At 36.0% G+C, this 14,037-nt stretch overlaps 1 protein-coding gene across 1 annotated transcript; it reads right to left on the bottom strand.

Annotated features, from left to right (window-relative positions):
* Window positions 1-5,466: 5,466 nt before the first annotated feature.
* Window positions 5,467-6,516, bottom strand: LOC122073427 (cytochrome B5-like). The gene is made up of 3 exons (XM_042638007.1): window positions 6,297-6,516; window positions 6,125-6,191; window positions 5,467-6,006 (listed from the first exon to the last, which is right to left on the bottom strand). Exons 1-3 carry the CDS (start codon window positions 6,378-6,380, stop codon window positions 5,723-5,725), a joined length of 435 nt encoding a protein of 144 aa, XP_042493941.1. The 5' UTR covers window positions 6,381-6,516; the 3' UTR covers window positions 5,467-5,722.
* Between the last annotated feature and the right edge of the window lie 7,521 nt (window positions 6,517-14,037).

The following is a 14,037-nucleotide window of genomic DNA, read 5'->3' as shown; positions in this document are numbered from 1 at the left end:
ATCGCGTTAGGGTTCTAGAACAGGGGGTCTTCGTATACATCGAAGAATCGTATGAACTGTGTACTGAAGAGTGAAGGGCCTAAGGCTAAAATGTTGTGTTAGTGGTTGATCAGCAAATGCTTGATTTTTTTCTATTATTGAGCTTCAGATGCAAAAGGAGAAGAAGATGAAGAGAAAAGCTTGGAAGATGAGGAACTCTTAGGCTCCGTTTGGTATCATTTCTGTTCCAGAAACTCCGTTTCGTGTCAAAAATGAAAATTTTAGTTTTTGGGTCAAAATGTCGTTTTTTAACGATTTAAGGCTATTTGGTGAATCTGTTTCTGAAACAGTTTCAGAATAGAAAATCGACAGTTCTGCCATTTGGTACTGCTTGTTTCAGAAACATTTTTTTAATCAATAATTACAGAAATAACATTAAAATATGTTTAGAAATTACTAATCCTTTGGGACAATAAAGTATTACATACCAAAAGAAAAAAAAAATTGGTTTCAAAAGGATGAGTAAAGTACAGAATTAACAATGTATTGTCCAAGTTAATTGTTACATAATTCTTCAAATTTTCACTTTTTGTCCCAAGTCTAAAGACTTGAATGCATGGAGGATGTCTTTCATCTTATTTGTTTGGTCCTCTAATCCTTTAAGTGTCCCTTCCAGATATCCTTTCATGTACTTGTTCGAAGTGGACGGTGATGTGGATGATGTTGATGTTGAGCTTTCTGAATATAATGTATGTTGTATGGTAGAGATATGTGTTTCATCTTTCAACCATACAAACATACCACATTCACGGTTATCAGTCTATATCAAATAATAGATGTGATTAGGGTCGTTGAAATCTAACATCGAATTAAAAAAAAAATTTAAAATTATCTATAAATCAATTGTAGAAATAAATTACCCCCAGTTGAATTTGGGCAACATAGAAAATACTATCCCTTCTTTGGACATTTCATCGTAGTTCGTACTTTGCATTGACCTTTACCACATCTATATAGATGTAGTTGGTCCACCCACATAAAAAAATTACATGAATCTTAACACTTGAAATTTTTTTTTCTAATATTTTTATCTGACTTGGTTGTATACTTAGCACAACTCTTCCTGTAAATTTCATAATTTGTTATTATGAGCGGGGGCATAGAAGAAGTCATTTGTAATAGTAATTTAAATATCAAAGAAGTTAATATAGCATCCAAATATATGACATTCATAATAATATATCAATTTGTACCACATACATAAATGTAATATAAAACAAGTACTACATCACTTGAAACATCAATTTAGGTTTTCAGTTTTGTCAAAATAGTTATCGGTTTTAGTTTTCAACTAGTTCTGGCATCCTTTTTTATCTAGCCATTGCATTTGTAATTCTTAGCGTAGTGGCATTCATCTCTTTTGCCCTATTTCGTTGATTTGATTGTGCTGTAGAATGATCAATGACATCTTCATATGGTAGATTCAAGCCATCTTCTGTAACTTTTAAATCATCGTTCATTCCCATGAATTCAGCATCAGTAATATGCTCTTCTCAAATATAGTTGTGTAGCCCACAACATGCCAGTACGATTGATGCTTGAACTTTCACTGGGAATTGGTGCATTAGTCTTAAAATTTGAAATTTATTCTTCAATACCCCAAATGTACGTTCAATGACATTCCGAAGTGATGAATGCCTATAATTGAACAACTCTTTTGCTATTCTTAGGGATCTTCTACGCCATTTGTAGTCTGGTAGATGGTATCTCTCACCCCTAAATGGTGTCAAAAATCCAGATTGGTTAGCATACCCAGAGTAGACAACATAATATTCTCTTACAGATGAAAAATAATATATGTTATTATGTATATACTCAAATTTTAATCTAATATACTAGAATAAAGTTAATACCTAGAGGTGGATGTGAAAAACTCAATTGAGGATCACTCCTTGCCTGTTCAAGTACTTGACAATCATTTGCACTATCTTCCCATCCTGCATACACATATGAATCGCATGTCAAATAAACATGCACACATCACATTTTGAGTTGTGATCCCTTTCCAATTCCTATATCTAGTTTGATCCTCTTTTGGAACTACCGCATGGATGTGAGTACCATCAATATCAACACTATTATTAGCTTCGATGTAATCCAAATCTTGAACACTATCAACCCCTAAGTTTCCTCTAGCATAGGCATCCCCAAATATTATGCTCAAATCTGGCCAGTTGTTTAGTCCATACTTCTTGTATTTCAACCAACCTGGATTTTCCTGTATAAGCATTCATTGTATCACTTAGATATACTACTCATTGCAATCTAATTTTGAAATAATTTAACTAGCTAGTGAGATCTATTGTACCTGTATTGCCCTATGCCATACGGACTCATCATCAACTGTGACTGATTTTGTCATTGAGTTCTACCCAAATCCAGTTGTGTCAAGTAGTCTTTTGAATTGTTGGTACTCGTGTTTCAACTTGTTCATCTTGTTGCGTAATTGTTCTATCCCAACTGTATGATTTAAAGCCTTTTGAAATTGCTTTGTAATGTCCTCCCGATTTACAGCTTCTTTCATTGCCTCAATGAAAACAGTGGTCTCAAGTTCTGACCACTTAACGACAGAGATACTACTTTTAGACATAATAGCTAGACATTATGAGTTAGCGTAAAAAGTTAGCATATTGGGTTAAAAAAGACTGAACACTAAAAAAAGAAATAACAAAGCTCATCTTCTGAATATGATACAAACATTTGTAAATAAAACTTTTTACATGCATGTAGAATAACAATTTCGCGTACTAATTCTAGTATGCCTCTGTTTGTAACCAAGACTTTATAACCAGACTTTTATACCCTCCATATAAAAGTGCAGAGAACCTACATTCAGTTATCCATTAACTAACAACTATGTAATGAATATTAAATCAACAAATACCATGAGACCATGAGAAGTAAGTAGAATGAACCATGAATTCCAAACAACCACAAACATAGAAAAACCACAATTCTAACAGTAATATAAAAACCCTAATTTGACAATTAGGGAGATAGTGAGATTGAGAGGGTTTAGGAGTAAGAAAATAGGAGGGAAAAGAGAAAAAAAGAAGGAAAAAAGGTAGGGATCTGCAATTTCAGAATAGGCTTCCATTCACATGGTTTGTCTCTTTAAAGTTTAGATTTTAAAGAGACAAGGAAGGGTTCTTCTAAGTTCCCATTGAGTTGAAAATTTGAAAGAGAGAACAAGAATGAGAGTGAGGGTTAGAGAAGAGTGAAGGAGAAGCTATTTCGCTGGCTAGGGAAGAAGAGGTAGCTCTGATTCCGGTTGACTAAAAAGGGGTTTCAGAAAGAAATCACAACAAGAAGAGGGTTTCAAAGGAGCTGATTTTGCAGGTTAGGAGGAGAAAGAGTAAAGGACAGAAGGGAGAATGGAAGCCTTGGATCACAGCTCACCTGGGGATTTCAAGCACTGAAGTGCTCTATTGATCTATTTCTTCAATTCTGGGAGACAACTGAGGTTTGCAATCTTGAACAGATAGTCATCTAAGAGTAAGGTAAAATTCTGCCAATTTACTCTCTAAATTCATTATTCTTGATCTTTTAAACATATTAATGATAGCTTCATATATGGTATGGCTGAGATCATGGAATTTGTTTAGACGAATGAAACTAATTAGGCATACCTATTTGAGCGAAAACGAGCAGGGATGAGATTTGAGACCCAGACGCGATCGACGAGCAGAGATGAGTAGAGAAGAGCAGCGGAGTTCTCCTGAGAAGAATGATGAGAAAATCAGGTTTGTAAAAAATCCAAAAGAGCTTAGGGTTTGTGCGAAAGAGAGAAGAGCAATGAAGAAGAAGAAGAATGAAGATGAAGAACAAAGAAGAAGAAAGAAAGGGAAGATGTACATGTTGTTTCGAGGATTCAAGCTTCGATCGTGCTTCTTCTCCAACCTTAAATTTCTTCTTGTCCTGCTCTGTGTGCGCAGAGGTGAAAGGGTCAGAGGTGAAAGAGGGGTGTAAGGGTGAGAGGTGAAAGAGGGGTGCTGATCGTGCTTCTTCTCCTGCTTGTGTGCCCTCGGCTCGATTTTATCAGGAACGAGGGTTTCATGATCTATTGCTTTTTTCAAGTTTGGAACGAAACTTGTTGGACAGAACGACAAGTTGTCATTCCATATTTCATCCTCCAAATCGTTTTTTTTTTTTTCAATTTTTGTTTCAAAAAAACTGAAACACATCATGATGTTGCCAAACAGTTTTTTACGTTTTTTTATTCCAATAGAATGAAAAAACGATAGAAACGTTTTTTTAGAACGATACCAAACGGGCTCTTAGAGGGAGTGATGGGTTTAACAAGAGGAAGAAGGGAGTGCTAGGTCTGTCGACGGAGAGAGAGAATGAGGAAGAGATTGTGGGAGATAAGAGTTTAGGAGCACGAAGGAGGAAGAGGGTTTCGGGAAAGTGATGTATTTTAGAATTAAAGATATTAAATTAAAGAAAAAAAGATAAAAAGGGTACCAATATATTAAAAAAAAAAAAAGAAGAAGAAGAAAGAATAAGATGAAAAATAATAGTAAAAATATGGTATTTAAGTAAAAAATGAAGGGTAAAATAGTAAAGTGAAAGATTAACCACGAAACATGAGTACATGCACTTAATAATAGTATGACATATTGGTAGATTATATTTCCATTTTAAGATCATTCAAAATGTCAAGGTACTGGTGTAAAGCCTTAGTGGTTCTAAATGGTCATACATTAAAGCAAATAGGAATACAGACTACCATCATGGTCAATCTTTAACTGAAATAATTTGACTCAAAATGCAGTCTACCTTTCGTATGGCTTTATCCTTCCTCTGCTATGAATGGAAACTGAATATAAAAATTACCGAGGCAAAATCTAATCCATAGTTTAACCACAAAATCACTCGAACTGCTCTCTTTCTCTCTCTCTCATCTACTATCATATTGGGCACTAGTAGGGGTTTGATCCCACAGCCTCTCCTTTAGAGGTCTGGGTCTTCAAGCCAAAACTGTCAACACTAGGCTAAAGTAGTGTTCGTAACTAATCTCGTATTAGATTGTTTCCAAAAACAGAAAAATATCTCATATGGGATATTTCTCTCTTACGATCTCGTACAATACACACACCTTTTGTGCACTTATACCAATGTATTGAAATTAATATTTCGAACAACACATGGTTTGATGACTATATAAACAAGATTTCCAATCATACAATCATATCATTAATCGAGTATGCTTGAAGTCAAAACCAAACAACAATCATAACTCATAAAATATTTTGCCTATTAAATGAAGTTAATATTAGAAATCTTGCATCCAATGGCTTGGCCTAGGAGATGTCATTTACAACATGTGTGACTGGTATGTACATGGCCGCAGCACGCACCCTCTTCAATCGAACATGGGAAAGTCACCAGCAACAACAGAGATAAAGAATTAATTAAAGATGAGCATTGCAAGTGACATACCACTCCCAAGTGATAGATTGATTTGACTTCATCAGATTCTTAAACTTAATAAAACACTTATAAAAAAAGAAAAAGAAAAAGAAAAATTAATACATGATCGATTCCTGAAGCATTTCAGAAAAAAAAAAAAAAAAATGAAAAATGAAAAATCTATTCAATGGGTATCTCAACACTTTTATTTCTTCTTACCTTAATCAGAAAAACAAAAATTCATGAAACCACAGAACTAATTTTGACAAACTTAAATTTTGACTTTATTGAGATAAAACCAAGCTGCAAAAGCTGCAACAATGATGAAGAGTGGAATAAGATTCACGAAAGCAGAGGAAGACTGCTGCTTCTCTTGTGTTGCCTTGGCTGCAACAAATCTCTCCGTTTTCTCTTCTTTAACAGATTTAGAACTTCCGGCGCCATCACCGGAATCAGAAGCACCCTTCAGAACTCCGATCAAGTAGCCACTCATCATAGCTGTGGCTGTGGAACTATGACCCACCTCCTCAAAATCTTCTGTAGCATCTCCTTTGGCTATATAGAATTTCAATAACCCAAGAGTCAGAGTTCAGATCAGGCCCTGATTTGTAATAACTGCTTTCAATATTGGCAATTATGGAATCAATAACCTAGAAAATAATTTTTCATTTACCTGCTGCCTCTAACAGAGGATCTTCACCTCCTGGATGTTCTTCCAAGAAAACAGTGACATCATAGACCTGAATCAAGAGATAGAAGAAACCATTGAAAAAGATCCACAGATCCACAGATCCCTTAAGATGTAATGAACAGATGTGGGTTGAGCTTCAAAACCAGTGGTTTACCTTTCCATGAACGACTATCCAGCAATCCTTTTTAGAGGTATGAAGGGAGACCTCTGAGAGAGAGAAAGATTTGGTTTCTGCCATTGAAGCCTTCAAAGGAGAAATGGGAAAGTACCCAGATGATCAAAACTTCAAAACTGATACTGTGATAGGGAGATAAGATCAATGAATAGATAGAAAATTTAAAGCTATTCCATCTTGGGAACTACTTATTTATCGGTTGATCTTTCCCACTCTCTATGAGAAAATATACAATAATCTCAGGCTTAAACACATGCAATATATGTGACTTACCTACCCAATCCGAAACGTTCATCACAGATCAGCATCAGCAAAGTCCAACTACCTGATATCATCTACCATCCATCCATCTATACAGGTTATTCCTTTAGATCATTGACTAGTTAGGACTCTCAAGGCATTTTAAGACTTCATCATATTTAAAGGCCTGGCTGATGGATGATCTAGATGATTGCCACTTGAATGGTGAAAAGTATGGGGAGCATCCTTCTAAATTGCCTGTGGAAGCATCCTACCTTCTCCTATTTTCTACCAAATATGATTTCTGACTTGATTTTTATTTTTTATGTTTTTAGGTCAGAAGTCTGAACAAACATACTTGCATGACTTAATACAGAGGACCAAAATTTTCTTAAGCCACCGTTAACGGAATACCTTGACCTCAGGGCTTTGGACGTGAGTCGTGGTAGGGTATTTTATAATAATCATAACCGTATCACGATTAAATGGGGACGACTAAATGGATTTGGTGTAGAATAGTAATAAAAATACTGATAAAATGAGGTAAAAGTCGATAAAAGAAGTCAAAGCAACATTATAGGAACATCCTCTAGGTCAACTACATGGGTCTTTATCCTCCACATAATTTTATCCGCGTTTGTATTAGAATCGAACCCTCCCTTTGCATATCTTTTCTTACCATTTCGTCCATGGTTATTTTAGGTCTGTTCCTACCTCTTCTGACTCCCTCTAATTGAACTTGATTGCTTTTCCGTATGGGGTCATCTATGAGTTTCCATTGAACATGATCATACCACCTCAATCGGCTCTCATGGAGCTTGTTATGGATCAGTGCAACTCCCAATTCATTTTTAATACAATCATTCTTTACTTTATATCTCCTGGATCGTCTTGCCATAAATCCCTCTCAACATCCTCATCTCCGCTATATCCAATTTACTCAAAATACTCTTCTTGACTGGCTAACACTCTACCCCATGTGTCATAGTTGGTCTTATTACTGTTTTGTAGAATTTTTTCTTGAGTTTAACAGGCATGCGTTTATCACATAATACTCTTGACGCACCTCTTTACTGAGAGGGTAATTTACATAACACACTAAAATTTTATAAGAATTTGTAAACTCTAAATAAGAGAGAGAATGTCAGTATACATCATACTATACTATTTATTATGTGAGAAAGATATCTATTCAAGGTAGCCTAACAATCTTTTTCCCAATATTTGTAATATCAATTAAGAATCTTTTCACCTACCATGGAGATGGTAGGTGTAGAGATTCTTGATTAAGAAAGCCCTTTAAGAATTTTATTAAACTTCTATAAAATATAATGATTAAAAGAAAATCTTAATAAATAAACTGTGGGTGATGGAAACTAAATCCAAAGCTACGCAAGGAAAGGAAGAATAATTGTATTAGGAATAAAGCCATAGCAGGCGGAGTAGTGGTGCCGATCAGGCATGGGATTTTTTATGAGTGGGAAGTCATTTATTTTGGTTGTCGGAAAGATGGAACCTTGCGCATTAGGAAAGATCAAAAGGTCAGTATAAAAGCTGGCCCTCACAAAAGGAATGGTATTCTAAGCAGTACGTTAATATCATAGTACGTTAATATCAAGGTAATTCATGAGTCGTGACTTATGAGACTCATCCCAATTGAAGAAAATAAAAATTTAGATTCTCTCAAGTGCATCGAGGGTGCATGTTTGGGTATTGCCAGTCGTTCGAGGTGCACTAGGCGTACTAGAGATCGGGTCCAAAGAATTAGATCCTATCCAATCTAGGTGCTGGAGAAAGGATAATAAAAACAAAGAGAAGAAAAAAAAAAAATTAGAAGAGAAAATTCCATTGGTCCCTCACAAGTTGAGAGCAGCTCATCATGTCAAAAATTAATTATCACTTATTTGAAATAAAGTTACAGAGAAAATATCATAATGTCCACTTGGACTATGAAAAGTGAGAACAACCTTACGCCTTCTAAATCTAAAATGCTAGAAAGGCTTTCATTTATTATTATTATTATTATTATTATTTAATGAAAACCAATCTAGTGAATTTTACCATTGTTGCTGTCAAAAATCCGTATGAGCTGACCTGCACAAGCACAGACGGCAGAGGTTCAGAGCTTTGTCCGGGGTTAGTCCTCCGACGCTCAAGTTAGGGATTGGCCACACAGTTTTTGTATAGGAGTAATGGTGGGGGTATTGATGCTTACCTCTCCCTTTCTTCTGGGCCTTCTTATATAGCTCTTAGGGTTTAGGGTTTCCTCTTTCCTCGTAAGAGTCTTTCTCGAGTCTACCTCCTTTCCTTTTAGAGTCCTACTCCGATACGTCCTACCCCTTCGTGGGGGATATTCTCTTCACGCGGTTGACGTGGTAGAGTCCTGGCAGCCCCTATTAGGTGGGCGACACGTGTCCAATCGGGCGACGCTTGTCCTTAACCTACTGGATAGTCAATTTGGCCGTATCAACCATCATAAGATATTAGGTATTCCCACCAAATATATGCCATATAGCAATTCAACTAAGGTTCAAAAAAAAAATTTTTGGGTGAAAATTAAGGTTCAGATTTTGTGTACAAGAAATTTTTATGATACTTTGACTATGTATTACATTTTGATACTTTAAATCTTATAATTTTAAAGATTGATTATGTTTTGAAAAACAAATGAATGACCAGAACTATAAAGGAATAATGCCAATAAATATAGGCGCCAATCTACACCATAGGCTTCCAATTCAATGATTACATCGGTTTCTATCCCCCCCACACCCCCCAAAAAAAAAAAAGAAAAAGAAGAAGTTATTTTGATACCATTTGAGACATTCAGTGTTGATACATGAAAACTTCAGATAATGACATAAATGGTCATTCTGCTCATAATATTATCATGTTGCATATTATAGGAATGCAATTCCAAACTATAAATCTGAGTATTCATTGTCTATTTATCGAAATGGATCATCTGAGAGTTTTATATAGACTGTTGCTAGTTGGTTAAGAAACAAGATTCTTTGTTATATTATTTTGTCCCCTATACCTAAGAGGTTATTATTACTGCAGTTGTACTTTTTGTGTGTGTGTGTGTGATGTATTAAAAGTTGATGCATTCACTAGTCATATATCAGTGCATTAGATTCATAATATTTATCTGTGGTTGAAAAAGATGTTCAACGTGGAATCCATTTCCCAAACAAGGTGAATATCTTGAGAGAGAGATTTGATTGTGATTGGACGAAAATCCAAATTCGATGATAATTTTATAAAAAATTTACAAATGAGTTTCAAATAATATTATTTATTTAATAATTATATTTTAAAAGTGTTCTTCAAATGCATTATGTGCAATCAATGGTCGAGATTCTTTGACAAAAATATTTTTTAACTGTAATACATTTCATGCCTATAAACTGTCATGTGATATCGTTAAGTGGAGAAACTAAATTGTAATTTCTATCACTTAGAAGTGATTTTAGGTTATATCCATCCTATGAGATACTAATAAGTAAATAGTTTACTTACTTAGAGAGAGTTCCACTCATAAGTAAAAAAATTGTATTTACTAAAGTTGAGTTAGACTCATATAAGACAACCTAGGTACGATCATCCAATAAGATTTCACCACTTAACACGTATGCTATTTAGTAGATTAGAGTTTATTTTATTTATTTTTTCATAAATTTGTAACTTTGGTGCTTAAGGAGTTATCTAAAAAATTGTGGGAGGGTTCTCTAATCTCCTTCTCTCTTTTGCTCCCTAAGAGAATAGGGTTTATAATCCTAAAGTGTGAGAGTTTAATTTCCAATGTTTGAGTTCTTGTTCAAGCATTGATCAAGAGAATCCTTTCAACAATGAGAAGACGCAGGATCATAAGTGTTGTTTTGTCTGGAGGTATTGTGCATGTGGTATTGAGAGGTAACACTAGACCTCAATTTTCATTTTATTCGAATACCTAATGCATGTGAGGAACTATTTAAAGATGTAAATTTTGATTTGAGATAGTCTCTACAATGCTATTTAGCCCAATTAAGATACTTTCGATTATAACATTCCTCCATATAAAAAATAAAGGAAAAGGTTCTTTGAGCCGACTGTGGAGGGTACAGTAGCACTCTCTCCCTCTTACATGAAATTATCTTTCTCCCCCTATGTATGAAATCATTTCATCACTCCTCATTGGTGCTCTTCCCAATAATATTTGCTCAGAGAAAACGATTTTCTTATAAATGTACTATGTATATTCCATATTAGTAATATATGACACTTTTACTTCAAGTACTCATCTCTATGCGAGGATTGGGAGGTCATTTTATAATTTTATGAGGTCATCAATTGATGGAATATGGAACTTGGATGTTAGAACTTTTTTTTTTTTTGTGATGTTTAGTTTAGTATATATTTTTATATTATGATTAGGTTTGTTAGTTAATATTGTCGATTTAACATCATGATGATATGTCATAACTGCAGATAAATTATCTGATTAGTATGAAAAGTTGCTATAAAACAGATATATCCGATTAATATCTTCTTACTAAACAGAATGGATATGCAGTGAGAAATGTGCTTGGATCCTCTCTAACCATTGAGATGACCAGTGAGGTATCCAACGGCTAGGGGTGTGTGTCCAAATCCTCCCAGCCGTTAGATTGCTCACTCGGCATCCAAGTAGTTGGAAAGGATTTGTATCCATGAAAATTGCAAATTTGATATACATATAACAGTGAAGGGTTCCCTCCAACACCTGTGTGTGGATCGCAATGTACGAAATAAAAAAAAAGAAAATAAAGATTATGTTTGGGAGTGTGGGGGTTACACCCAAACATAAAGAGGGCGAAATTACTGCCTTACCTTTCATAAAAGGTAGAAATGCCCCTTAATGTTTCCACATGCGCTCCCATTGGGTCCGCACTTAATGTAGGTGTCACGCTCCTGGACATAAAACTCTTCCCCTAAAATATATTCTTGGTATCCCACAGTGTACAACCAACATAAGTTTTAAACAACGAAAGAATTGGAAGAGCTAAGGGACAGATCAACAACAACAACAACCAAAACCTTATCCCAACTTAATGGGGTCGGTTACATGGGTTACCAAGCAAGGACGAGCGTAAGGATCCATGCAAAAAGATTGACTGGTTATGGCTAACCATCATAAGTGCCGGCTGTCAATTTGACGCATAACTACAAATCAGCCACATGCTTATAACGACAGACTATAATAAGGTACTGACTGTCTACTTGATGTACCAATGCGTCCTACATGCATTACATCCACTAGCAAGATAAATCATTACCCAACCTACTTTCATAAAAGGAGGAATGAGATAACGAAATCTTGATAACCCTGTTAAGTATGAAAGTAACAACTCAAACACACATCTCCGCATTGAAAACTAAGTAATCACACACAACTCCGCATTAAAAGCTAGATACGCAACCCACAACTCGAGCCGAAATTATCTGTGAATAGAAAGATTCAATGCACCAGCATAAAATCCACCACCGCAAGCAAACCAATTGCAACATATCACAAGGTAAAATAAAAGATAGGAGGCATGACCATCGGCCTACCATAGTATACAACTGAAAGAAAGAAAAAAAAAAAATCCTGCTGGTAGGAATGGTAGGACGAAAGAGTGAGGTTCAAAGACAAAGGATAAATGTACAGAGTTGCAGAGGATGAGCCACGGTGGTTGTCGGTTGTACGTGTTGTGTTGTAGAACTTGTAAGGCGGAAGTCTCTTCATGATTGCACTTCTACTTTTTGAACCGGTAACTGTTATATTCAACCCAAAAAAAAAAAAATATGGTAACTGTTCTTCGCCACATGAGACATGACATGCTTGCTCACTTTTAATCTTACAATTATATTTTAAGATTCAAATTCAAATTTCATCCACAGCTGTGACGAAGCCATAATTTTATTTATTTATTTTTTTTTTTTGAAATTTTTTTTTAGGGGCATTGGGGGTGGGGGAAAGTGATGTGCGTCTAGACGCATGGGTGGTGGAATGACTGCTCTGCTCCTCATAAAAGGCAATAATGATTGCAATATTGATCCTTTTATGGGCGTTGCCATTAGCATATGCGCTGTTGATTCCTAGAAAGAAAATTTGCTCTCAATTTTTTTTTGTCCACTTATCTGACAATGACCAATGGGACTTTGATTACAATTATTGGAGAGTGACGGGAGGTGGGGCATTAGGTGTGAAAATTGTCTGCAGCCCACACCGGTGCAATGAATATCGGTTGGCTAAGAATCCCTTGGGGCATGTGCCCAAATGCTCTCAGCCACCCGATGCTCACCGCACCTCATCGTTTGCTACGGAGGATGTGAATTCCATTAGAAGTGGAGGGAGGGAGAAGTAGGGTACCATAAAGCATAAAGAGTGGACAGGAGAGTCGAACCTATGAACTCCTCAGATGCTATACTCTACTGGTACCAACCAATTATACTAGCAGTTGTCTTTGAGGAGGCTACAATTGATTCCTCCCTTGAGATGGTTTAGTCTCCTGCCTTGTTTCACAATCATAGATTGACTTCTATGATTCAATTACTTGCAACTTAGCCACATATTCCACATTAGAGTTGCATAACTCCTTGTTAATAACTACTGCTTCTTGCCACATTTCAATGTCGTCGGTTGCCATTGTGGTTGCCATGTATCATTCATCCCATTACAGGATCAACATCATTCTTGTAAGTCTCTGTAAGTAGTATTTAATTGTCAATCTTAGACGATCGCTAGTAACTGATGATCAATTTGAATTCCATCATTTCTGACACCGTTTTGATCGATCAGTGCTGCAAACCACTCTGTTTTGTTATCCGTCCTTTGTTTCAGTGATATCGCAACCACAAAATTCAATTATGTGAAGGATCTTCTTTCTATCAATTTCAAGAGCCATGCTTGATTCAACACTAAGGTATGAATGTTGCAAGCTGGTAGTTAAGTGATTGAAACAATCTCTCGACATTCCCGGTGTAAGGTTATAAAGTTCTCTCGCTGGACCTCGTACATACGGGAGCCTAGTGCATAGGTTAAACTTTCAATCTCTTGACATTCTTGCTGTAAGGCTGTAAAGTTCTCTCCCTGGACCTTGCACATACGGAAGCCTAGTGCATAGGTTAAACTTTTTTTTTTTTTTTTTCTATATATATATGGGCAAGTGTTTACTGTTTGTGAAAGGCCTCTACGCCGACACATTGGGCACGCACCCCAAACAGGGGCAAGATGGTCATTGCATGCCCCTATATGTGTGGCATAAGGGGCCACACATGGAGAGAGAGAATCTTAAAAACAATATGGGGCTATCAAAGTATGCATCATCGTCAAGGTATTACCTAGGCATGGTGGCCCTTCTTATCTCGGGTCCAAGGCAGCAAACCTTTTTGGATGCAAGCAGACCACTTTCGAGGCTTTGGACAGCTAAGCATGTGGCCTTGTGACAATACACCTTATAGTACATCGGGTTTA

This window comes from Macadamia integrifolia, chromosome 3 (genome assembly GCF_013358625.1).
Source record: "Macadamia integrifolia cultivar HAES 741 chromosome 3, SCU_Mint_v3, whole genome shotgun sequence".
Lineage (NCBI taxonomy): Eukaryota > Viridiplantae > Streptophyta > Magnoliopsida > Proteales > Proteaceae > Macadamia > Macadamia integrifolia.
This window is presented reverse-complemented; position numbering and strand designations above follow the sequence as displayed.